Source organism: Cimex lectularius, unplaced genomic scaffold (genome assembly GCF_000648675.2).
Source record: "Cimex lectularius strain Harlan isolate CLEC.00 unplaced genomic scaffold, Clec_2.1 scaffold3, whole genome shotgun sequence".
Classification (NCBI taxonomy): domain Eukaryota; kingdom Metazoa; phylum Arthropoda; class Insecta; order Hemiptera; family Cimicidae; genus Cimex; species Cimex lectularius.
Genome location: NW_019392688.1, coordinates 4,453,573 through 4,481,234, shown reverse-complemented (window position 1 = coordinate 4,481,234; position 27,662 = coordinate 4,453,573). Strand labels below are relative to the sequence as shown.

Here is a 27,662-nt window from a genome sequence, read left to right as displayed (position 1 = left end):
ATAGCTGCTATGTATTAACTATGCCCTCCTCCTTTCAGTTTCAGTGTTCGGCACAGACTTATCATACCCGACTCCACGACTGTGCGGTGATTGGTCGGGGTCAGTTTTGGCAGAGGAACGCGAAATCTCAAAACACCGAAATGGATTCTGAGTTAGTAGACTTTTTATTCCGTACCTCTATTTTTTTAATTATAACAAAGCTAGGCGAAACTGTAAAGTTATTCACTATAATCTTCGGTTTTTAAAATATTTTTTATCATTATATTTGATATATTGTAATAATTGTATTTATCTTGTATAATTATTATCGGAAAATTTTAATCTTTTAGTTAGGAGGGGGGTTTAAACCACCTGTTGGGTCAACCCGGTTTTGGATCAAACTTGAGAAACATACAAAGCAGAAAATAATTTAGTTTATTTTTAAACATTACAATTTAATCTAAATTATTTTGCAATTTGCCAACCTAAAAGTATGCTTTTTTAGGGGGAATGTTACGGCCTGTTGCTTAGCACAAGCCGTTTTATGCAATGATTTTGATGCAATAATAAAAATGGACTCTTTAGTTAATATTTAACCGTCATCTTACCTTTTGTACATTTTGTGTTTTCGACACATAGAAATTTGAAAAAAGATATACGAGAAAGCTAAAGTAATTTTACGGTTAAAGTATTGAATTCTGGTTTAATTAAGCTTGTACACAAAATATCGAAATCAAACAGAAATTGATAAGAGAACGGTGTCTAAACTAAAAATATACACAATGAAACAACCACAGTGCGAACCGCGAAATATGTAATGTATAATTTCAGTGACCATGATTTTAGAAAGCCATGCGAGAGGAAGTCAAATGAAGGAGAAATAAAGTTTTAAGCGTTAAAACGGGTAGAAAAATATATCTAAGCTAAAAAAATGTATTTATAGCCAATTATTTTTCTTTAGTTTCCGATGGAGTTCCGTGCTAAAATAAAAAATGTTAAATAATTTGTGTGTTTCTTAGTGATCGGTTGTTTCATAATTTGTTGAAGCCGTGAGGAGCAGTCAAGAAAGAGGTGATATAGAAAAACACCTTTCTCATTTTTTGCCGACGTTTCCACCTTTATTCGGGTCGTCTTCAGGGCCTGGGCATATGACAAAACTTATGTTGACTGGAAAAAATACAATTGACGATGTAAATATACATTTTAAACCAAGTATTTCATACTGACATAAAGTGTGGTGCTAATATATTTTCTTACAAAATCAATATGGCACCACAAGAATAGCACCACACTTTATGTCAGTATGAAATACTTGGTTCAAAAATAATATTTACATCTTAAATTGTATTTTTTCCAATCAACATATGTTTTGTAATTTACCGAGACCCTGAAGATGACTCGAATAAAGGTCGAAACATCGGACAAAAAATTAAAAGGGTTTTTTCTAAACTATCACTTTCTTGACAGTTCCTCACGACTACAACAAATTGTTAACTAATTTATTATTTATTATGGAGGAAGTATTCCATGTATATATTTTGTCTTAACTAAACTTCAACGCAATAGTCTGTATTGTTTTTAAGCACCTTTCAATATTAATCCATATATGTATAAGTAGTCCTAATTGTCCGTGTTAATTATTTAAATTTATTATAAATTTTATCTAAGGCGTTTGCTGAGATGAAAAAGCTAGTGCCAAGAGAACTCTTTCCAGTAGAAATGTCGTCCGCACTTTTCGTTGAATTGTAAGCAAAGATACATAAAAAATTAGTTTACATTGACAAAATCATAGTTTTTGAACAGAACCAATCTAGGCTTATTTAATATGACAGACAACCAAGACCGCCCACGTGCTAAAAACGTTCAAACAGTCAAATTTAAAGACTGAAACGTTCTTGGTTTGCGGACAATCATAACTTACTCGGTCTGACATAATTTATCCGTTTTATCCCTGGCGTTGAGGTCAATCCGGCTTCCAGAGCCGGCGAGATGGCAATTTCGCCGTTAATAAAACCGCGACGTGACGATCATACCGCGTGAGGCAGCCTAAATTTGCATAAATTGACCTTTCTTACTTTGAACATAGAAATTTCTTCGTGGAGTTCAAGGAGATTGTGTTTAAACACAATACTTGTTATTTAACAAAATAGACCATTTAAATTCATGATGTGCATCACTAAAATCAGCAATCCATAGAGAAAAACCATAATGATAAAGCTTGAATCTACGTGCTTTGAAATGAATTTGCTTAGTGTTCCACGGTTTACATAATCTGTATATATATTTTTGTGTTATAGTGAGGATGACCGTATGAAAAGCGTTTTAATGTTACATTTCAGGGGGTTGAGGTCCAGTAGATACTAAGTCTAGTAGATACGTCAAAGAATGGTTTTTGCCCCAGAAAGTAAGATAAATACCCAAATACCACAAAACTTCATAGCTTGGCTTCAGTTACCAATTAATTTTTTCTCCCAAAAGCCTTGCGTGAAACTGCCGACATTTACTGTGTGGTAGTTACTACTTATTTTCGAGTATATCGGCTGTATTTGTTGAAAATAGACTAAAATTTGAAAAAAAAAATGATTGCAGTACCGGTTTGCACAGGTAGGGGACATTTTTACTTTTAGAAAATAACCTGTATATTGGATGGTTTGTTGAGTGTATGTTACATTTATCTGAATAACGTGTGGTGATTAGTGGCCATTTGTCGATGATTATTCAGAAATTGTGAGATGCTGTCTGGTGTGATGTAGGTTTCAGAAAAACATTTTCTTTATCGTGCCAACGTTTCGATCTTTATTGAGATCATCTTCAGGGCTCAAAGTGTTTGTTTTCTGCGTAATTGTGCTATTCTTTGAGCCCTGAAGATGATCTCAATAAAGATCGAAACGTTGGCACGATAAAGGAAATGTTTTTCTGAAACCTACATCACACCAGACCGCATCTCACGATTTCTGAATAATCATAGAAATTATTAACATTTTGGAAGGTGAAGTGAAACATAGATTTTTTCCAATCAAGTATTCTTTTCATCTCAACCAAAAACCATAGATAAAAAGAATAATTAATATGGTCAATTATGACCACTAAGCAAATATCGATTTTTTATTTTCATTTTATTCGGCCATTTTTAATATATTTTTTAAAATGATATGGCACAATATTGTACATTGTATCGTTTCTGAATATAACAAGTCGTTCTTTTTAAATTGTCACCTGAATTTCTCTAGAACAGATAACCTTATCGAAAAACCGAAAAAAATAATATTTTTTAGTCAAATAATTATTAATTAATAATTTTAAATTTTTACCCTTATTGTTGAATATTTGTTGTAAGTGTACTTCAGAGCTAGTAGACCTTTGAAATTTGAGAACGTATACTTTTTACTTACTTTGTTATAAAGGATTTTTTACACAGAAAACGATGTAGCAGTCGGATTATAAAATAGACAAATAATAACAAGGTAATGGCACAGAATGTGAATTACTTGGTGATTACATGGATCGTTCGGGGTTTTCTTACACCCAGTTTCAAAAATTCCACTGGTTGAAATACCATTGTGGTGAACTTTGGTTCATCAATCCACAGGATGTATGGGAGACTATTTTCTTTTGGATCCCAAATCGACATATTCGAAAGGAACATTAAAATTATCAAAATCAGTGTCCGAAGCCCTTGGACAAAACGAGATTGATATGATTTAAAATTGTATGTTCTGAGGACATAACTAATCTTTTTTTTTGAAAAACCCAAATTCCTTCTAGTTTCCAAAGGGAGACAATAAGACATTTTATTCTTCATCAAAATGATGTGGCCGGTTTCTTGATGGGCATCATACAGATCCACATCTCACATCGTGTGCAATGCGATAAAGAGATGTGTGGTTCACCCGGGAGCGATTGGGAAATTTCTGGAAAAACTCGATTGCACGACGAGCAATTTCGCCATTTTCAATAAAATTATCATGCATATCAACCCGATCTTCACGAAAAACGCACCCTTCGGCTCATTTTGACTGGCTGATAAAAACTTATTGAAGAATATTTAAAGTTCGTGATGATTTTCATGTTGTCTAAATCCAATAAGACCAGTTAATATCAAAACAATGATTGACAGTTAAAGGCAAAAATTAAGAATTATATTACGGAAAATGCTTATGAATTTCTTGGGATGATATTGATGAGTCTACTAGTACTGGGTACGCACTTTTGACATAATCAACGGTTGCATTGTTAAAAAAAAAGGTACTCTACATGTTTCGAACATCTCTGTGTATTCATGTTTGTTGTTCATGTTGTTCGAAACATGTAGAGTACCCTTCTAAAAAATGTACTCGTTTATTACCTAAAAACGTGCGTACCCACTGCTAGTAGACCCATCAACATCATTCCAAGAAATTCATAAAACCGACTAGCGCCAAAACATCAAATGAAGATACTTAATAATAAAAACGAAATTAAGATATTTCTTTTCACAATCTTTTCACACTATAACTTTGTTATTGTTTGACAAATTTAAATTCTTATTGCACCACCGTTTTCAGAGTAAAAATCCTTTAAAAACAGTAATTAAAAATAAGTAAACGTGTCCATTTAAAATTTCAAAGTTGTACTGGTTCTGTGGTGATAACAAATATTTTCAAAAAAAGGGAAATTTGTAAAACTTCACTAAAAATATTAAATACATATTTTTTTGATAACATTATACGTTGAAAAAAAATTCAACCGGGCCATTAAATAAGGATACCCTGTTATTTCAATGATATTCCAGTAACTATTCATTTCTAAACGAGTTTATATCAAATTATTATCAGATTGAAAAGACAAGTGAATAATATACATTTTTTAATTTAATATCAATCATATATGTAGACCTTTTTATTTATACGACCAAATCTTTTTTTTTTAATTATATTGCGGAATTATCAAAATTTATCGTTTGTTGAGTATATACTTTTCCACTATGTTCCGGTAAATATTCATTTTTAAACAAATTACGGAAAGTGAAATGAATCATGCTGATTTTTAATTATATTTTGTTCGGCAATTTGCCATATATATCTTTTCAAACGATATTGCACCATTATAGAATTTATTATTGTAACGATGTTTTCTTATATTTCACCTCAACAGTTAAACTTATGATTTTCCGTCTTGAAGGTGGGATAATAGGTCGTCTCAAAAAAACCACAAAAAAAAACCACAACCAGTTTTTATCCACAACGTTCGGATTTATTTTAATCCTTCCTCAGGTGAGTTAACGCAATGGTTAAAACAATGGTCGTCAGTCATTAATATTTTATAACAGTTTATTTTAAAAAAGAGCCAGTGTGGTACTTTTTCAGACTATCTAGTACAAAGCCCGCGCCGGTGCCCCTTATGCAGAGAAAGGTTGCTCGACGTGTACCACATATTGGGAACATGTCATGCCTTGGCTCCCTACAGGGAGCGTGTAGGCATGCCATCCAATCTGAAAATGGTACTCGAGCACTGCAGCGGATTTCTGGGTCCCCTGTTCCGCTTTCTAGGGGAAATTGTTTTTTTTATATTGTATATAAGTCTTATGTGTTGTGTGCCTATATGTTTTGTCTGAGTGCATGTATTTATTAGCGTGAATGGCGAGGGGTGAGGGTGAAATATAACATCATCATCGCCCCTCGAACATTGAGAGCGTATGAGTGTGTGTTCGTGGTCGATGGCGGAATATTTGTAAAAGTACTCCATCGACCCAAATCTAGATTAGTTTGCATATAGGTCGGTGGATGAATATCAAGTACTCCACCGACCAAACGGAATGAGTGCACTGTATGGATGTATTTATGTGTATGAATGTATTTATTTGTATGAATGTAGTGTTTGAAAGGGTAAATAGAATACAATTAATTAAGGTTTTTAGTTGAGATGAAAAAAAGTTAAGGGCACGAGCGGGATTCGAACCCACGATCTTCGGCTAGATACGCCGCTGCTCTACCACTTGAGCTATCGTGACCTTGATCCACTCGGACATCAACTTTCTATCTCAACCCCACCTTTTGAGTTTTCCCTCCTTTTTTGCCATTTTTCATTTTTCATCTCAACGAAAAACCTTAATTAATTGTAATGTATTAATTGGTCAAGCGGACCACGAAATTAGTGAAATTGGTAAATAGAATATATATTTAGTTGGGGGCTGAAATGACCTAGATGTCGGAAGCCCCAGGCAAAAAAAAAACGTTCGAGAAATAAATGCTTTAGTAGAGAGAACTTTGAAAAAGTTTTTTTTTTTTTCGAAGTTGAAAAACTTACTATGGTGATTTTAAACTACTAAAGGTTATTGTTTCCTTTCCTCCATCAATTTCTTCATCTTTGAAGAAAAGAAATTAAAAAAGCAATTGCACCACTAAAAAGGATATTAAATGTAGTACGTTTTCTGAGATTTGCTGGTCTCTTGGCTTGGAAATAGTAGTTTAGAATCATCATAGTATGTTTTTCAACTTTGAAAAAAAATCTTTTTTTTCTTCAAAGTTCTCGCTACTAAAACTCTTATTCTACGAAGGTCTACAAGTTTAGTATTGATCACATCTTATTGGAAATTTAAAGTAGTTTTCAATGTTATCAACGGAATTGTCCAAATCCTTTTAGTTTTGGAGTTATCATTGTTTATTTGAAGCACGGTCGTGTAATCTTAAAAAAATCAGAAAAAGTGAAATATCTCCGAAACTGTTGAGATTCGGACCACAATTAATTAGGACTTTTTGGTTCCTTTTTGAATGTAGAATCTAATGGCAAAGTTTGTAATACGAGTAGGCGAACACCCCGAAAACGCCAGTACACCACAGTGCTCGTGAACCGATAGGTATCAATATAACTATTGAAATTAAAAAAAAAAAATTAAATAAAAAACCAAAGGTTCGAGATTCTATATTATAACAGTACTTGTAATACATAACATGCACTCAATTCACAAAATGCCTATTAGAAATAACTTTTAAGATCGAGATAAGCATTTTTTGATAAACCGCTTATAGAACATTCGTCTCCTGAATATATATCATTTCAGGATTTTATGGTACATATTCATATTAAACACATTAAGAAATTTGTAACATTTCTGAAGGTGACGTTAATAATATATTATTTTTTTAAATTTGTATTTTGATCGTCCATGTGTTAATATGTATTTATTTTCAAATGATATTGTATTGTCCTTTTAAAATCATGTTTCATTCGAACGAATTCCGTTGTGTTAATAGGTAATTAATTCCAAGGCGAGCGGGAACATATTCAGAGAATATTTTTTATTTTTTTTTAAATAGAGAATTTTTCTCCACGCTTCAAGTATAGATTAAAACCAGCTTAGGGATTTCTGATTGGCTTTTTGTTATTTTTGATTAATATAAGCTCAAATGTGCACATATATGGACATGCCTTTTTAAAAAGATGGTTCCTACTCACAGTAAGTTGTTTCGCAACAATCCGGATTTCGAGCTCTTTAGCTCATCATCAGGTTGAAGGGTTTCTAGAACCTGATGATGAGCTAAAGAGCTCGAAATCCGGATTGTTGCGAAACAACTTACTGTGAGTAGGAACCATCATTTTAAAAAGGATTGAACTCCACATTCACTCCATCATTCATAATTTCTATATGGACATGTGTACATATATGTACAGAGTTGGACATATCACCCTCGCGATCCCCCGACAATTCTAGCTTTTGTAATTTACAATAAATTAATTACCGGAAGGCTCGAGAATAACCGAACCCGGGGGTTGGCAGTCCCGGGCAGACATCGGTTTTATCTCCATCCAGCACCGAGGTTCGGCTCCGGAGGATGTCAACTCCTAGGTCAATTCATCACCCAACGTAGTGCCTAGATCCAAACCTATTCACCCTCTCGTTATTTATTGTGCTTTTCGAAAAGTTCTTCTGGAAGAAAATTGCTTTAATCAGACAAACCATTCTAGAATTGATTATCAATATTATTCGGCATCCTCCACGGTTGTATGAGTCTTGTAGAAAAAGGGGTGTCCTAAAATGACGAAATCCTGACGATAAGAGATGAAAAAGCTAGTGCCAAGAGCGGGATTCGACCCACGACCTAAAGCTCTTTATCGGTTCTGAACTCTTTCCAGCAGAAATGTCGTCCGCGCTTTTCGTCGAATTGTAAGCAAAGATACATAAAAAATTAGTTTCCATTGACAAAATCATAGTTTTTGAACAGAACCAATCTAGGTTTGTGTAATATGACAGACAACTAAGACCGCCCACGTGGTAAAAGTTTTCAAACAGTCAAATTTAAAGACTAAAACGTTCTTGGTTTGCGGACAATCATAACTTACTCGGTCTGACATAATTTATCCGTTTTATCCGTGGCGTTGAGGTCAATCCGGCTTCCAGAGCCGGCGAGATGGCAATTTCGCCGTTAATAAAACTAAAATAATAATATACCGCGTGAGGCAGCCTAAAATTTGCAAATGAAAACGACGAAATCCTGACGATAAGGGATAAAGAAACTGAAGATAAAATTTGATCGGTACTCTAATTTTATCGTAATCACTCTTTTTTCGTACAATCATTCTGTTTTATAAATGACTCATTTTATTGCATTAGTTTTATTCGGACAAGAATTACAAATTTTATCTAATTTTTGCACGCGTTGTCTGAACTAAGAATAATCAACCCTTCCAAACATGTCGTTATGGATTGACCTTCCTTGATATATATTTTTATTTTAGTAATTTAACTGTTTGTACTGGTCGTTTCGCCATTTTAAAACTAATTTCAGCTGAATCCACCAGCTAATAAAATTGACCGAGCTCAAGTTGATTCCCAGATCGGAAAGTCGATTTCTTTTTCAAGGTAATACAAAACCTGACGTAACTTTAAGTCTTAAACAATCATTCTCTAAATGCTTAGCGGGAAGAACGTGACTCGAGTCAGCCAAGCTGTCGGGGTGGCTCCACGACGGAATCACAAACGTTGCGAAAACCAATCAAATTTTCTAATTTTATTGACAATGTTACATAATTATTTAAAATAATTATCTTTATACGAGGATATATCTAAATATGCAACTTCGTTTCTTTGATATTCTAATGGAAAATCAGACATGTGATAAGGTTGATTATGTTTATTTGTGGTGGCTACGTGGTTAGCGGTTCTGGGATCGAATTCCGGCAGAGCCCGTGGTTTTTTATTTTTCAATTTTTTATTCGTCTGTAAATTTTTCTAAAATTTTAATTAATTGTATTATTAAATATGTACTGTACAGTGGTTTGACCCCTCGTTCACTACACCCAAAAGGTAGATTGGACCTTAAATCTTCCTGAATGTATGTATTCATTTATAAAGTTGTATCACTTAAATCTTGCATTTCTGCCACAGTCTATTCGTACCTTCTTTCGTCTCCTTTTGTAATACTGATAGTTCGTCGGGTAAAAATCCTAGCTTTCAATTTGAGGTTTACAGATAACTAGACTGCCAACTTTTGAGAAAAACAGTTGAAATATTACGACTATTTCTGGGTAAGGATTGCTTGGACTAAGAGGGACAAAGAGGATGAAAGTAGATCCATCAAACGTAATTAAACTGAAGTGCTTCCTTTTATTACATCCTAATCACCAAGGAGTAGATTTAAAACAGAACAACATAATAAACTTAATATGGGCGAATCAGGTTTAAATAGCAAGATATTGTGCCAAACTCAATGAAATGTATTGATTCCAATTTGGCACATCCCTGATCATAATATTGTTGGATATTTCATCCTTTTTATTTGTTTGGTTTTTAAGAGCCAAGATTAGTTTTTAGGTCCTATCATATTAAAAACATTTTGGAAGATTGTTTGTAAAGAATGATCCGGACAATAAACTGCACTACTTTTCTAAGTTCAGTTTCAAGTAGACTGCATATCCTTCCTCCTTGTACGGTGGTCTATCTTGAGTTACAATGGCCTTGTACAAAGTAAAGAATTTCTTTCCAACACACTTTACGTGATCCTCATTTGTAATGGGTGTCCGAGCAGTTCGGGCGTCTGTCACAGTTTACCGCATTTTCAATTAACGTAGTAGAAAAAAGTATTTTAAAGTGGTTCTGACCAGAAGTTGGAGGGTTAGCAGTTCTACATCAGGAATGAATATATATATTCGGAGTTCGACAAGGATCAGTCTAATCTGATCTGTTCGGGGATTGCCGAACTAAATAAACTGCTGAACACCGTAAATAAAGCGTTTAAATCCAGAAGACCTCAAAATTATGAGCTTTTGTTCATTATAATTCCGAATCATCAGGACGTAGGCTCGTTTGCTTTCTAAATGGCAAACCATTCCAAAATGCTTCATTCAGTTCATTACTTCATCCCCACCACATTAAAAATCTAAGCGAAGGTTCTTCTTAAAATTATGATGCGGAAAATAAACCTCTCCAATTTTCGATCTCATTGGACAGCGACCAGTCTTCCAGTTTGGAGTGGATAAGGGAGCCTTCCCTGGTCACAAAGGTAATCCCCAGATCAGAACGATTCTTCCAAGTTTGAAGAGGAACAAATTACTCCGACTGTTCTCTGGTTGGACTAACTAAATCTCATCGACCCTGTTCCACACTCATGAAGGGAGAAAATGGGGATGAAAAAATGTTCCAACAAAAGACATTAAAATTATGTGCTTACTTACATTACATCCCAATCATCAGGAGATGGTCCTGTTTGTTTTTTTGTACAAACTGGCAAACCAGTACAAAATGCTTCGTCCAGGCGATTTGTTTAAGATTAGTCCCTGCCATATTCCAAATGTTTGGAAAGATTCTTCTTAAAATAAGTGATACGGACAATATACTCCACTACCCTTCCCCCAGTCCACCAGTACCTCGTCGTAGTTGCTTATTCTTCTTTCTTTATAGCAAAATAAATTGCATGAGAGTCTTTATTGACAAATTAAAATATTTCTTTCTAAACACTGTACATAATCTTCATACTGGGCGGTGGAACTGCTCTTGATTGGATAGGGCTTCTGATTTCTTTCGGCCTCGCTAGCTGTTCCGGGTTCGAATCCCTGCACCCACGGCTTTGATTGATCATCATACGAAAAAAATTATAACGTGTTGCGAGCCCACGTCCTCGAAACCCAACGGGAATTGCGACGGTAAGCCCTTCCGTATGACAAAGAAGGAAACTTTGTACATATATGTACATGATTATATGTATCATAGCGGTTCTTCTTGATTCGACAATGATCAGATTAGTCCTAATGCTCGCCGATCGAAGATTTTTTGGAATAAACTTACCATTCCGTTAATCCTTCGTCGTGTAATCTTCTGATCCCGATTCTTACAGCCGGATTGGTAAGATCGAGACAATAAAATATAAGGCCTTTTTCAGACTTATCCGGTAGTCAGGTAACGGACGGCAGGTAAACGATTATTTCAAAGAGAATCGAATTTTTACGTGATCTTTCACATCTACTCGACACGGCACTCGTCTGTAATTCAGTTCTTTTTAAAATGGCGTCGGCTGAAATGGCAGACATTGACATTGAGTAAATGATTATGTTAGTACATCTTGCAAAACAATTTGTGTAGTAAAATATACAATATAAATATAAAATAGTTTTAAATGTTATAAAAAATTATCAAAATAGTGCGTACAGAGGTAAAACAGATCTAGTCATTTTCTAAAATGTAAACATTTACTAATGATGATGTAATAATAATAAAAGGCTTATTAAAAAATATAAATACAATACATACATTGAGACCGTCTTAGGGTTGTCAAAAAACAAAAACAATCATCTTGATACAAATAAAGGAAAATAAAAATAATAATGAAATGCACATACAATAAAAATTACAATCAACTGCCGAAAAATTAAATTTCTCTACATACATAGACAGATCTCAGTACACAAAACATTAATCTAAAATTATATTGGAGACATTATAATAAAATGTATTACTTTGTACAATATTAATAAATAACTAATACATTCATTGAACCAGAATTATATTTGGTCCCTCCTGCTTCAAAATTAATGAATTTGATTTTTGTTGAGAATGTGGTGGAAAGTTTTGCTGACCAACTTCCATTATAATAAATTTAGAATAACGAATTGATATATTATTTAATTATATAGAATTTAATTATATAGAAATTTTTGGTTATTTGATCAATTTTGATAACATAATAGCATAAATTAAAATATTAATAAACATTATAAATTTAACGTAAATTTAATTAAATGAGCGCAAATCATTATTTATATGTAAAAAAATGTCGTTTTTTCGAATAATAGTTTCATTGTTAGTTAACATAAAAACAAAAATGTTTTTCGATAGAGAATATTTGAATTTGGTATGATTCAAAAACATAAATCAACAAAATGCTGCTTTTTTGCACGTTTTAACAAACATTCGGTAAGAAAAGTCGGCCAAAAAAAAGGGTTAAAACTTGTAATTAATCATTAAGTAATCATTGTCGTGATATTAGCGTTAGAAAACCATTACATACCGATTTTAGCGGAAATTTGCGTAAACTAATTTTTTGACTGAATTTTGACGACCCTGCGCGACTGACATTACTAGTGCAAGTTCGAACATAATTTTTCTCAAAACCTGGGAGACCGATTTTCATGGTTGATAAATCTTCTTAAAGGAAGAATTGTCAAGTTCATTTTATGACTGTATCAAACATTAAAATCGGACTACTATGTCCATTAAAAAATAAATAAATAAAACAAAAAAAACCGAGGTTAACTTTTGACAAATAATTTTCCTATTTTGAGTATTTTCGTATAGAAATCTTTTATATATATTTATGCTACATAGGTGGTTGAAAAGCTACCTTCTTCTTTTAAATGGTATGTTTGAAGTTAAAATCCTTTTAGCTATTTTTGATTTATAGCCGTTTCAATCAGATATTCCGGTAACGACTTCTTAAAAATCGGAAAAATTTTAGGGGTCAAATAATCAGTAAATTTAAATTTAAACGAAAATTTATACTAGACGGTTCTAGAGGTGCTGAAGCGAAATTTCATAGAAGTTTTAAGGAAGAAAATATTATGACCTACTTTACTTGAATAAATTTGGTTTGTTGAGTTTTTTTGGTTATTTGATAAACTTTGATAACTTTTACTATATTTTTATCGCAATCTGCATAAAAAATTATATAAAATGATATACTCACATAGTTGATTTAAGCAAGTAGAACGGCGAATAAAATATTAAAAAGAAGATTTCTTTGGCGACACCAGGGCCAATTCACGAGAAGTGGCGGATACGTGTCCAATGTTTTGGAATGTAGAATCACCAAAAAAAGTTTGGTCCAAATCTGTGACACATCAACGTGGTCGTCCCCTTGTTAGTTAGTATCGGGCACAAATTAACAAAATGACAGATGATGATGATGATCTTCATCCTCCCCACGGATTCGTTGGATGGAAAGATTTTTCAAAATGGTTACATATTTTCAGAAGTCGTCATATATGCCCCCCCCCCGTCTGGGATCTCATTACCTCCCTGACCATAATAAGAAGGGAAATCGGTCCCATTCGTCCCCCTTTGGTCTGCAAGAGATCACTTGATCTAAATAAAGATCGAAACGTTGGCACGATAGAGAAAATGTTTTTCTAAACCTACATCACACAAGACAGCATCTCTCGATTTCCGAATAATCATTAATACTAAAAGGCAAACCGCTGAAGCGGAGACGGCTTTCCAGATGGTTACGGAATGCATGTCGATAGAAAAGAGTAACAGACACATTAATGTAGTTGGTATGTGACTTTATGAACTCATTTGCTTCACCTTTCTCTGTCCTTCTATTTTCATTGGATGGAAAGATTTGTCAAAGCGGTTACATATTTTCAGAAGTCGTCACATATGCCCCACCTTCTTGGATGTCATTACGTCCCTGATCATAATAAGAAAGAAATCGTCCAATTTTGGTCTGCAAGAGATCACTTGAGCAAGATAGTCGTAACAGCGTGTTTTTCCGCTCGGACGATCTTTGGACGCCGTTTTTTCGTCCTATCATGGCAAGTGGGAGAAAAGGCTGCCCGATGACGTCGAGGCGAGCCCCCCAACACGCCCACGTGACGTCAGATAAAACCAGTTCTGTTGGACAAACTATTTTACACCAGTTAATAGAAGGCGACTTGGCAGGTCTGCGACTCTCCGTCGGTGAGCCTTTCTCTTATACAACCTCCATTCTGCATGTCTTTTTATACATTTGTCTTTATTTCTACTGGATATTCTACCGTATAAACCTACCTGTTTAACCTACTCGGTTCACGTACTTTCTACATTAAATTGCGGCCGACATTCGAATTATGTTTCAATTACTCTCGCTCTCCTCAATTTTTAGTATTAACCAATAGTGTAATAAACGGTTTGTTTTGTTATAAAACTATTAAAAGGGGCTTGGAAGATTTTGAACTTTCGCAGGTACTCCCTAAAGCCTCATTGTGGATTTTACATGTAGTTTACAATAATAAAATAAAATTATTATTTTTGCGTTCAGTTGACATCCTGCTCAATAAGAATCTCTAAATCATCATATTTTTAAGGGGCTTGGAAGATTTTGAACTTTCGCAGGTACTCCTAAAGCCTCATTGTGGATTTTACATATAGTTTACATTAATAAAATAAAAAATTTATTTTTGCGTTCAGTTGACATGCTGCTCAATAAGAATCTCTAAATCATCATATTTTTCGAAATTCGAAATGGCTTTTAAAAGTTCGTGGTTCTCTGAACTGTTCTCCAAATGTTCGCATTTGTTGGCTTGGCTAGTTAAGCGATAACATAAATCATCATGGATTTTTCATGCGTATGAATTTTCAGATATTAATGAGAAAAATTACACGGATTTTGTTCTTAATTTCAAATTTATGCGTATTAAAGAGAAGAATTATATGCTTTTATTACTTGTTATTAATAAAAGTGTGCAGCCCAAAGAACACTTTGAAATAGTAAAGAATATGTAACTGTGTTTTCTTAATCTCTTTATTATTGTCATAAACATTTAACTCGATTTTTGAATTTTTTGGATTTTTGAAAACAATCTTATCAAATGAGCATTGCGACAGCCAACTTTTACAAGGGGAATCTTACTTGGTTTAACTATTATCACTTTCAAAACTGAGTCACACGCATTTCAACAAATGTGAATGAAATATTCTTCAAAAAGTGACTTTCATTCAATTAAAAAGTAAAATAAAAAGAAAATATGGAAAATGGTGCAAATATAAAAGATATTGTCAACCGATTAGCAGTTTTAAATTTATTGTATTAAATTGATGTAAAATCATATTTCTGCTTTCCCACCGCTCCAGACGTCCTGAAACAATCTTTAACCCTTTTCTAAAACAATTAATTAAGGTTTTTGGTTGAGATAAAAAAGTCAATGGCACGAGCGGGATTCGAACCCACGATCTTCGGCTTGATACGCCGCTGCTCTACCACTTGAGCTATCGTGATCTCGATCCACTTTATTTATCTTAACCAAAAACCTTAATTAATTATAATATATTGGTCAAGCGGACCACGAAATTAGTGAATTTAACTTTTCTAAAACGTTTAAATTATAAGCCATTATGTCACTTTAATGTATGTACATTCAATGTTAATCTATTATATATTCGGAATGGATGAACAGACATTGCTCACTTTTCCAAGTCCGTCTATTCTGGCTGGGTTAAGTTATACTCATACGGGTTTCGGCTTCGTAAGTTCGACCTGTGAACAAAAGTAATTACTTTATTTGCTAAGCAAAGTATGGTTTAGTTGAAAAATTCACTTGTGATACTAATTTTTCAACTCAACTATACATTGTATAATTAAAGTAATAAAAAAACGACTAAATTCATTACAGTTTAAAACCTTGGTACATACAAAATACATACTTTTCAATGCCCCAATTTTTTAGGCGTTATTGTTTTATGATGGTGGGCCCTCTGCGGAATATCCAGTACTCTGAGATCAACTTAGGTCAGACCACAAAAATATGTATGTACGTACGTACATGAGTTACAGATCCTTTTCTCCATTGGAAGGGCCAAAAATGAGAATAGAATCGAAGAAGTTACATAAAAAATCTAAAGTCCTTATGTCACGTTACCTACTGTGCAAATAAGGTCAAAATTTCATATTTCACCAGGCTAAGAATGTATGTACAACGGTCAAAACGAATTTATTTGTATTTTTTGAATGTCATTTTCATGGTCTAATAAATTCCTCAGAGCATAAAGCCATGGATCAAACGAAACACATAATGCAGTTAAACAATTCGACAAATTTTTGGCGCTATATTGTTTTGGACTATTCGTACGTAGTTGGAAGTTATTTTATTTCTTTCAATTAATTATTCTTTTTATGTAAGGTCTTGGTTGAAATGAAAAAGTTAGTGACACGAGCGGGATTCGAACCCACGACCTTCTCATGACATACATAAAAAGAGTAATTAATTGAAGAAAGTAATTTGATCAATCAGACCACTAAATATAATGGGGTATTTTATTTCTCGAAATAAAATAGTTTTTAACAAAAGAATACACAAATAAAATATAAAATTGGAAATAAACCAATTTCGGATATTTGTGAGATGAAACAAGATGAGACTAGTATATTGGTTTCAAATGTAAATAGGTCTTACGAATGTAACGACGTAATGGATTCCTGGAAAGACACACATCCATGAAGTGCACATCAATGCATTTGATAGGACAAGATAGGAAGGAAATATCATTTGATAAGGGAATAAATAATGTAAACGTAGTTTTGTCAATAAATTTTATAGTTTTAATTTTAACGATATTAGTGGGACAGCTTCTCGGCGTGGGTTCGAAATCCACATTGCCTCTGGTATTACCCTTCATTCTCCCATAACAAATTCTGTTCATTAACTTAGATATTCTATTGTACATAAAAGTCACATTTTTTACGATTTGTCGGAAGGGGGATTCATTGATAACAAAAGCCAGTTGTTAGCTTTTTTTCCAAACGATTACAAATTGAAAAATAATAAAAACAACGGCGATTGCTCAACATTGCTGACCGCGTACGTTCTAGACGGTTATTTACATTAAAACAAGTCAAAATAAATTATGAATCATCTAACCATCTAGCCAACAGAACAGGTAAAATGAAGTAACAAGTTGTCAATTTGGCCCAATAATATCAATGCAATTTTTAATATCTTTTAACAATAATAAAATAATACTTATTATAGTGCTCAATTGGCGTCGCACAGAACAAGGCGTGGCTTATCCATGAATCTCAAAGACATTCCAATTTTAAGACCAGCAGTGAACGAAGTGAAAATTTTGTTAGGTACCTGAAGCTGATAAATGCGTATGGTGTCACATTTGATGATTTTCGGCACGTGGTTTTGTGGCGGAATATGGAGTACCCAAAAGACCCACTAAACTAGGTTAGTTTTTTCTCTCCTGAATGAATGTATTTATTAGCATGATGGGTTCAATGATTGAGTGTAAGGGGGGAGGGGTTCGTGGCGCATTCCTCAAAGGCCCACCGGACTAGTTAAGCTGTTTTATCGTCCTGAAATAATGTATTTTTAGGGTTATCGTTTAAGTGAGTGAGTTTTTTTTTACGAGGGTTCGCAACAGCAGAGGTCATATCAACCCTCGGGTGCCGGTGTTTTTGAAAAAAGCCCATTTGTAAGTTGTCGGGTTCGAATGCAAGGCCGCTGGATTCGAACCCGGGACCTTTACCTTACAGTGATGAGCGCCGTGTCAATGCCTAAACCGTTGCGGCCACCGACGACCCCGAGTGAGTACATGACAAGGGGTTTGTGGTGTAATTTATTAGATTGGACGTTTATATGTGGATCTGTGTCGGAAAGTACATTACCCCCCGAATTATTAGCGTAAAAGTCCGGTGCCTCCCAAATTTTTAATTGTTCTAGTTGATGTTAATGTATTTATTAGTGTGATTCATGCTGGCCCCTCAGCGGAATATCCAGTACTCTCTCATCCTAAGTTAGGTTAGACAAGAAATATTTGCGTACCCACGTGTGTACATGAGTTGCAGTCTTTACACCACCTGTGGAAGGGCCGGTTAAGAATGATAAGTGAATCGATGAAGTTCCATCAAAAATCCTACGGGAAGCCGAATTTTGTCGATCAAAAAAGTCGAAGTGGAGAAAACTCGGCAGCTACCCTAGCCGACCAGGAAAATATAACACTAAAGAAAAAAAAAGAGATTGCTAAACATCCCTGGCCGTTTATTTTAAGAACAGTTATTTTCATCAGAACAAATCAGAATGAATCAACAGAGCGAGTAAAGTAAAATATGTTGTACATTTGGCCAATTATATCAAAACAAGTTTTGATACATTTTAAGTGGATTAACCAAAATATTTCAACATTTATTTGACTTTTTTTTTTTAATTCCTGTTACAATTTCTTCAATGAAGACTTCCATAAATTTACATTAATGTTTTTATTTTAGCCAAGAAATTATTTGACCTGATCAAATATTATCTACAGATTTTAACGAAAGACCTCATACGTTTTTAATATTTGATGGAACAAATTTTAAACTATCTTTATATTTCATAAAACATTCAGTGCGCTTTTCTTTATTTGGGAAAGGCAATTTTAAGATAAACCTGTTTGTTTCATTTTCTACTAGGCTAAATCGGCACTTTATTACCACTGTTATTATATCGAAAAGCACGTTTCTTTCTGGTCACATTTAGGTTAAAGATTGCAACAGATATTCATTGAACTACATTTTACCGGAGTAGAAACCAGGTGAAAACGCTCGTTTTTATTTTTTTGATATTGAATGCAGCGTTTTTGCTTAAGAATGCCAATTTTGAGTTTTAAGAGCCTCAACCACATTTGACTTTACAGAAGAAATCGTCCTTGGTTGTTAAAAGAAAACGCGACCCTGGAAGCGAAACGGTTTTATTTCAAGAATATGGCTCAATAATAAGAACGCGCCCGCAAAGTTACAACATCTTTGATCAAAATCGAAGTAAACCGTTCAGCAGTTCAACCAAAATCTCGCTAATACTAATTTAAGAATAAACCGTGAGCAAAACAGTCCAAACGAGGTAATAGAAACGGCACACAACAAATCGTTAACAGGTGCAGTTGTGGTCGCATTGAATGTTTTACTCGTTTTTAAAAATGGATAATCTTTTCTTATTTTATATCCTTTATGGCGTGTAAGGTTCGATGGTTGGTAAAATTGGTCGGGAAACCGACCCCGGCAGCAATTTCAACCGTCAATAAAGATAAGATGTGGGCTATTACCTTTTACCGTTGGGTATAACGCGAAGCACCAGGACCAACTAGGACCTCCGGGTTTTTTGCCGCATCCTTGGCACAGTTCGGAGAAGTCGAAGGATCGTCTCGATCCTATCTTCTTCCCGTATGTCCTTTCGCCGTGAAAAACAGATGTTATATTTTTTTTAAAGAGTTTAATATTTTATGACCTTTGGAAAATGGGATGACGAATAAAACTGTAATATGAGCCTATAACAAAAGTCCTCAAAACGTAAAAAAGTAATTTGTACCTTAAAATGAATCTATAAAACATTTTTTTTTTTAATGTAAACTCTCGCAGATTTTTAATTATAAATTCCCGAAATTGAAACCGAATATGATTTAAATATTTTTTTTACAAAACTTATAGTCCTAATTAACAATTAAAGCCCTGTTCTCATTAATTTACTTTTCTATCCAGATTAATCCCAAAGGAACATCAAACACATCATGGATTAATAAAATATGTTCTTGCTCTAGGGTCTTTGCCTGGCTTCTCCCATTTACAAAGTCCGGTCACGTTCCGGAGGACTTTGTCGCGTCGGGCCCAGAGCGGAGCCGAATTAGGCGCCATACTTAAATTCCCAAGCCTCTGGAATCATATTTGCGGTCTCCGGACTTTCTGGAAAATAGGAGGGCAAATGACGACCGACTCATAAAGCCAAAAGTGGGGATTTAATTTAGTGACTGGGTTAATTCTATCCTATCTTCTTTATTAAACATACTTAAAAACGCCACCCTACCTTCCCAGTTTGTTAAACCCTCTCTTTTTTCAAAAGTCATTTGATTTTAAATTGATACTCGAAAAATATATGGACAAGGGCGTTGGTCAATAATTGGCGTGATTGTTCTACAAACACCAACCATAAAACACAATTAACTATCTATTAATTTAAAATAATTAAAAACTAATTATAATAATTTCATTAATTATCTATGTATAGATAACTTAGTACGTAGTAACTTGATTTTGCGATGATTGCTCCTTTTGAGTACCGTTCTTCATAGCATTTTTTGTCTGAGTCTACACAGTTAATTTTTTTTTAAAGTCAGTAGTTTATGTAAGACAATTCCAAGTTTTTTTACGGTAAAAAATACCGATAGTTTGTAGGAAAATTCGTTACGCTCAGACGCTGCGCGTCCTTGCTTCTGGAAGGGAAAAAACCATTGCGTATCAGACCCGGTGCCTACGAGGTATCTTCATCTGTTTCGACGTTAAAGAGGCCAGGGCAGGAATTTTTGGCGGATCGTGACGAAATCCGTTAGAATTTGTTGAAGTTTCATGTGCAACATGTTCTGCATACAGCACATTCAGAAGAAATTTTCGAATCGGGCGAAGTCGTTCTAAAAATCAAGGACGGCGTCTGAAGGCCTTGATCGAGGCATTGTCTTTTGATATTTTGTGGAAAAATACTTCCAACTTCTCCAGGCTATATTTTACTAGAGTGAAAATGGAAAAAATTCCCTTTACCCAGCAATTTTCCTTTTTATCTGAGGATGTTGAATCAGAATTCGTTCTGCCATATAGAAAGTTTCGTTTATCGCTTATAGGTTGAATTAAGCATAATTTTCTAGTACACTAGTAGTAGTAGTAATAGTTGTACACTCTTGAAGTAAATAAATGTGATTTTTTACATTTTAGGATAAAAGGCCATTTCCTTTTATTTATTAGAATTTACCAAGTTATCCATTAAATTTCGCCTACCTCCTCAAAAATTTTAAAACTGGCGTTAATGTTTTTTCATGATTTAGAGTCAACCTACTGTTTTTTTTTAATCGGGAAAAAAATAAATAAATTCTTTTTTAAAATATATATAAATTCGAGTGAACCGAGTGACAAAGCACAGGAGGTGCAGGCACGGAAAAGACAATGGCCAAGTCCTTGAAAGAGATTTTAACCTCCAGGGTTACGTAAATTACCCTGAACGGGTGGGAGAAAAGTTGCATTATAATAAACGGATAGATAAAAAACCGGTTTAGCGGAAAACACTCCAATTAATTCCAACATAATTTGACTTTCAATTTCTTGTTATCAAACGTGGTTTTCAATATAACTTTCAACCACCTTGCCGAGTATTCACAATGGCTGAATTGAAAGTATGCTTATGCTGTTATGCTTGAATAAATTTTATATTCGGCAGAACCAAGAACGCTGAATACTATCTTCTATATTTACGCTGTTTCAATTTGCAGTATCAGCTTAAACTTAATGACGTAATCAAAAATTCAGAAGACTCAATGCTCCACTTTTACCACTATTTTAGATATATATAAATATATATATGTAACATTTCGATTTGAATATACCGCCATGCCCCTCCACACACATCTGACAGTGAAAGGAGTAGGGGGCTAGGAAAGTCCTATTTTTTTCAATCAAAAAAGCAATTCCTTTTCTGTCCTCCGTGGGTTAAAAGCTGTTAATTGGTAATGAAGAAAAATTTGGTGTGCACACAATTGAAGTGAGTAAATTTTATATTTTGACGTCAAAAAAACTAAAACTAATAATTGTATTTTAATTTAAAAAAGGGTTGTCACAAAAAATGTATTTTATAAAGAAAACTAAAAGAGAAAGCATTTGATTTTAAAAGTTATGTTAAAATATTAATTGTATTTTCTAATTGGTGGTCAAAAATTAATAATAATAGCAATAATAATTTTCTTTATTTTACTTTTCTTTATAAAACGAGAATTAAATTCGATTGTAAAATTAATGTTTGTAGATTCTGAAATAGGTTTTATTATAGAATAAAAGCTTCTTTTAATTAAAAATAATAATTAATAAAAGAAATAGTAATCTTTTTTGAAAATAAATTGTAATAAAAGATTTAAATTTAATTAATATTTTGGTTTCGTATTTATTTTGGTTTGAATTGAATATTGGAATTTCATACATCAAAAAAAGGTGCCTGATCATTAAATTAAAATTAATGTAGTAGGTCCGATCATAAGAAAACCTCTGGGACCTAGTTTTCGGTTCTCCGGGGTTGGGCCCAAAACAGAAGAGACGCGCTTACATATATATTTATCAAACTTAATGCCAGCTTCAGTCGTGTTACGATACTTTATTGTTTTTGCATATTCATTTAACATTAGTTAATTAATCTGAATAGGAATCATCCTTCGTTGAAACGTTTAGTAGTTACTAATCATATAATGAGATCAAAGGCGATTTGTTTCCTGTGGCGCAATATTAAAGTATCATAAATAACGATCAGATATCTAAATTCGAGCAACATTTGATAAATAAACATTAATCGTTTCGACGAAGAACATACAACCATAGATTAAAAAAAACAGGCAGTCGCATTTATTTACATATTAACTACATATATTTCCATCGGTTTATTAATTACAACATAATTATTTTAATTTAAACCAGATTAAATGAAATAAGAAATTCATAAGGTTTTATAAAAATTATTTAATTGTCAATTATGATTTGAAAGAAAATCCACCAAAACATAGGAAAATTATTTAGTTATAGAATAATATTTTAACTAACCATGTATTGCCTAGTTTTTCTCTTTGTATTATATCCTCTGGCCTCGCGGAGGTTGAAGGTGTACGCTTGTTTGAGTCGGCGAACGATGTCTTACGCGTGTCTTTATCCTGTCCCCTAAGTGTTCTATAGGATTAATGTCAGGAGATGCTGGCAAATTCATTTTGGTAATCTCTACATCCTCTCAGTAATGGGTGACAACTCGAGGCTACATGCGTTCGAGCATTATCATGCATTAACAAGACGTTGTCCCCAATAAATGAAGCGAATGGGACCACAGTTTCCAGCAGAATTTCTTCAATGTACATTAGTGCAGTCAAACTATCTAAGATATCAGTTCAGTATAGACATGGACATAACTCACACGCTGATACAAAGCGATCGCTAATTCTTCTCCACAGAAGGTCCCTGATAGACACAACCAAACGGGCACTCTTCTTTGAAGAGAATATCGTCCCAATGTGATCCCAATCTCAATAGTGTCCGAGCTAGATGCTGATTTGCGAATAATCGACTTTCTACTCGATGCCTCTGCAGTAGTAGTCCACATGCAGGATAAGCAATTATCAGAGTAGCTTTCTGATGACATTTCAGAGCTCACACGTACATTACGGACCGTTTGGAGAATTATCTATCTAGGAAGCCGAAAAATCACGGTTCCATACGGTAAGAGCAATAAAACGCACATCTCTAGCCATTACACATCTGGATCGACCACCACCTTCTATTCGACCAACATGGATGGTAGACCGCGGAACCCCCAGGTCTTGGGATATGTAGTTGACCAAAGCATCTGCCAGGGCGATATCTTCGCAACTTAAAACCGTGGTTTCATGGAAGGAAACGATTTAACCATACCAATTTACTCACTCGAAAAGTTGTCTCTGGAAAGAATGAAATTGAACTGATTTAATTGATTTATAATCTAAAGAGTGTAAAAGCATTAGTAACACTTTATAAAGGTAAACAACAAGTTATTAATGTTATGTTTAAGTTTTAGTCAATATATAATTTTCAGCATGCAAAAAACTGAACTTTTTAATGAAGGTTAATTTTTAAATGCCTATGCTTATCTACTGCAATAATAGCTTTTATAAAGATATTTTTAAAAAATGTTTATTTAATAATGCCCAACGGTTTATGAATAATGGTAAAAAGGTAGGACGATTTATATAAATAGATTTAAGTGGCAGTACGATGAATGGGGAGATGTGATTTGGCGGGAGGAGAATCCGTTTTAGGTCACCAATTGTTGCAAATGCCGGGTCACGGGTTGCTTTCAATTTGTGCCATTAGCGGCCGGTCAGGTTTCGAATTGGACCGTATGTGCGATAGTAACACTTTGCTTTCGTTCTTTTCAGATGAAGTGGCCAGTCCCGAGGGAAGCAATGAAGACGGTTTTCTTCCTGTTGATCACCGCCGCGGCGTACGCGTCCAACGGGCCGCCTTGCGAGAACGACATCTACTGTTACGGGGACATCCTTCACACGGTCCAGATCAACGAGATCTTCAAAGACTCCAAGTCTTTCGTGGACATGAAAATCAAGACGAGCCCCGAGGAGGTGAAGAGCAACTTCAGGAAGCTGATGGAGGCGACTAAGGGAGTCCCCCCGGTGGAGGATATCAAAAAGTACGTGAACGATAATTTCGAACCTCCGGGGAGCGAGTTCGTTGAATGGTCCCCGGCCGACTGGAAGGAGTACCCAAGGTTTCTCGACACCGTGAATGACGCCGATCTGAGGAAATGGGGCTTCGACCTGAACCAGATCTGGAAGAGCTTAGGTAGAAAAATCACTGAGAACGTCAGGGAGAACAGCCAGCTCTACTCTATCATATATCTACCCTATCCGTTTATCATCCCCGGAGGGCGGTTCAGGGAGGTCTACTATTGGGATTCTTACTGGGTGATAAGAGGCCTTTTGGAGAGCGAGATGTACTCTACTGTGCGAGGCATGCTTTCCAACTTCGTCCATCTTATCAAGACCGTCGGTCTGATACCGAATGGCGGCAGGATCTACTACGTCAACAGGTCTCAGCCGCCTCTTTTCATACCCATGGTCGAGACGTATTTCGCAACCACGAAGGACTTGACTTTCATAAAAGAGCACATCGGCGAAATGGAGAAGGAGTTCGACTTCTGGATGACGAACAGGACGGTCAGATTCGAGAAAGACGGCGTCGTCTACAAGATGGCTACCTACAACGACTTCTCCGACGGGCCCAGACCGGAATCCTACAAGGAGGATTATAATTTGGCAAAGAGCATCCAAGATGAAGATGACAAAAACAAATTTTATTCGCATTTGAAAGCCTGCGCCGAAACGGGATGGGATTTCAGCACGAGGTGGTTCGTCACCAACGGAACCGACGATGGGTCCCTCTTGGATTCGAAGGCAAAAAGTATCGTTCCCGTCGACCTCAATTCGATTTTATATAAGAACGCCGACATATTAGCAGATTTTCATCACATACTGGGTAACTGGGACAAGGAGGCGCAGTACAGGAAAATCGCCGCCGAGTGGTTGACGGCCGTCACCAAAGTGTTGTGGAACGAACAGACGGGAGCTTGGCTGGATTACGATATCAAAAACGGATTGAAGAGGGATTTCTTCTACCCGACCAACGTCGCGCCGCTGTGGACCAACTGCTACGAACCAGAGAAAAAAGATTATTACGTCAGCCGAGTGGTCAAGTACTTGAAGAAAATCGATTACCCAGGCGGAATACCGACTACCCTGAAGCACTCGGGAGAGCAGTGGGACTACCCGAATGCCTGGCCCCCGCTCCAGCACATGGTAATTACGGGCCTGGAACAGACGGGCGACAAGGAGGCCCAGGAGCTCGCCTTCTCCCTCGCCGAGAAGTGGGTACTCAACAACTACAAAGCGTTCAACGACTCGGGCCACATGTACGAGAAGTACGATTCCGTTGTGGTCGGAAAAGGGGGTGGCGGAGGCGAGTACGAGGTACAACTCGGCTTCGGCTGGTCCAACGGAGTCATCATGGATCTCCTGTCCATGTACGGCCATAGGCTGTCCGCCTCACCGGAAGAGGCCAAAGCGGGCGCCGTCTCTCTCGCCCTGTCGACTGCGCACATCGCACCTTTGATCACCTTGGTCCTGGCACAGACGACCCTCGCCGCAGGATGCGTCGCAGCCATCCTTTACGCCAAGAAGATCCTCCCGAGGCCAACCGGATACCTCTACACCAGGATACCCGATTAAACGAACCATACCTACAATCCACAAATTTCAAATGCATGTAAATATGACTACGGCACTGAATGTAAATATAGTTTTAAGTGCTTAACTCTAAAAAGTGTGATATATTATTGTAAACCGGCTTCAAATATCCTCGCCGGCGAGAATTTGTTAAGCCGGTTGCGAATTTTCGATAATGCGATATAACATCGCATGCCAAGTGTTTTTCTTTTAGTTCAACGACATTAGAACTAATGTCCTAATATGTATAGTATATTATTAAAATGTTGTAATACTGATTATTATTGTCTTTTGATTCGTTGGTGAGTTAAAGCCTCCCAGCTAGTATTAACTTGTTGAAGTCATGAGGAGCGGCCAAGAATGAGGTAGTTTAGAAAAACACCTTTTTTATTTTTTTTCGACCTTTATTCGGGTCATCTTCAGGGACTGGGTAAATTATAAAACATATGTTGATTGGAAAAAATACAATATAAGTTGTAAATATAAATTTTGAAATTTTCATATTCGCATAAAGTATGGTCTTATTTTTGGGATGTATTGGTTTTGTGTGAAAGTGTTGTGAAACGTGAATTTGTATTCTGCCGTTTTGACATGATATGAGGGGTGGGAGACGTGGAAAATCTGGGAAATTTTCTTTGATCGTAGTCGAGAATGATGATATTCTGGCATTCAATATTGGGAAGGATGATAACTAAGGAAAGTGAAATATAAAATTAAGGTTAATTAATAGTTATGCTTTATGATGTTGGCTAGCTACGACTAAGTTTGCATGTATCTGTTCTGTAATTAGTGCTGTGTGTCTCTGTTAATGTAAATCATTTCCAGATAGTTGCGATTATATTTGTATTTTTTCCGTGTCTGGTATTTGTATTTTTTCGATATCAAAGTTGAGTTGTTTTTCAAACTAGTGTGTGGCCAATGCTGTGCGTTTGGTTTTTGGTGTTTTACAGTCATAAACGTGTCGTTTTTTCTATTTTCCTAAATATTGCGATGTAATTCCAACGTTTGTAGCTAGACAGTTCATTCAATTAATTTTATAAATTACATCGGATTTGTAGGCTGTTTATGTTGGGTCTTTGATTTTGGAAAACAGTGTATGTACTATTTTACGGTTTTTAAAAGCTATTTTGTTGTGTTCTGAGGAGAGAAATTTACTTAGTTTGTCTGACAATGTGAGGACGAATGGAAGAGCCATGTACGTTTGTCTTCGTATGTTTTGTGCTGGATTATAATTGTTTATGATTCTGTTGATTATGTTTTTAGGGTAGTTGTTGTTATGTAAGACTTGTTTGTATGTATGAATGTTTTTTAGGTGAAAGGATTAAGAAGGTGACTTAGTGTTTAAGATTGTGTGTAGGGGGTGGTGCGATGTATAATTGTAGCGACCAGTGTTCCTTGGTTTTTGGTACCAATCTGTAATTAGTGTGCCATCTGTTTGCCTTATTACGACTGTGTCTAGGAATGGTATTTCGTTTTCTGTTTCAACTTCAGGTGTGAATCGTAAGAGAAGATGAAAGTTGAACTGAGTACAAACAACATTTGTGCCCGAATAAAGGTCGAAACGTCGGGAAAAGAAATTAAAAAGGTATTTTTCTACTCATTTTTGACCGCTCCTCATGACTTCAACAAATTATGAAGCAATAGGTCACTAAGGAATACATTTCCAGTCGAGAGGAACAGCACAGCTAGTATTAACGTC

The 27,662-nt window shown here is 35.2% G+C and overlaps 1 protein-coding gene and 1 long non-coding RNA gene across 3 annotated transcripts in view; one reads left to right on the top strand and one right to left on the bottom strand.

Moving 5' to 3' along the window:
• The window catches only part of LOC112126547, an 89,817-nt gene that overhangs the window by 46,355 nt on the left and 15,800 nt on the right, over positions 1–27,662 (bottom strand). The gene's annotated exons all lie outside the window — the stretch shown is intronic.
• Positions 39–26,244, top strand: LOC106662130 (trehalase). 2 transcript variants are annotated; one of them, XM_024225853.1, is made up of 2 exons: positions 39–151; positions 24,104–26,244. In XM_024225853.1, exon 2 carries the CDS (start codon positions 24,104–24,106, stop codon positions 25,964–25,966), a length of 1,863 nt encoding a protein of 620 aa, XP_024081621.1. In that variant the 5' UTR covers positions 39–151; the 3' UTR covers positions 25,967–26,244. The 2 variants fall into 2 exon arrangements, with proteins under 2 accessions (XP_024081621.1, XP_014241434.1); XM_014385948.2 differs by lacking the exon at positions 39–151 and adding an exon at positions 14,032–14,128.

Coding starts and splice junctions, on each gene's coding strand:
- LOC106662130 (XM_024225853.1), top strand. CDS start 24,104: ATGAAGTGGCCAGTCCCGAGGGAAGCAATGAAGACGGTTTTCTTCCTG.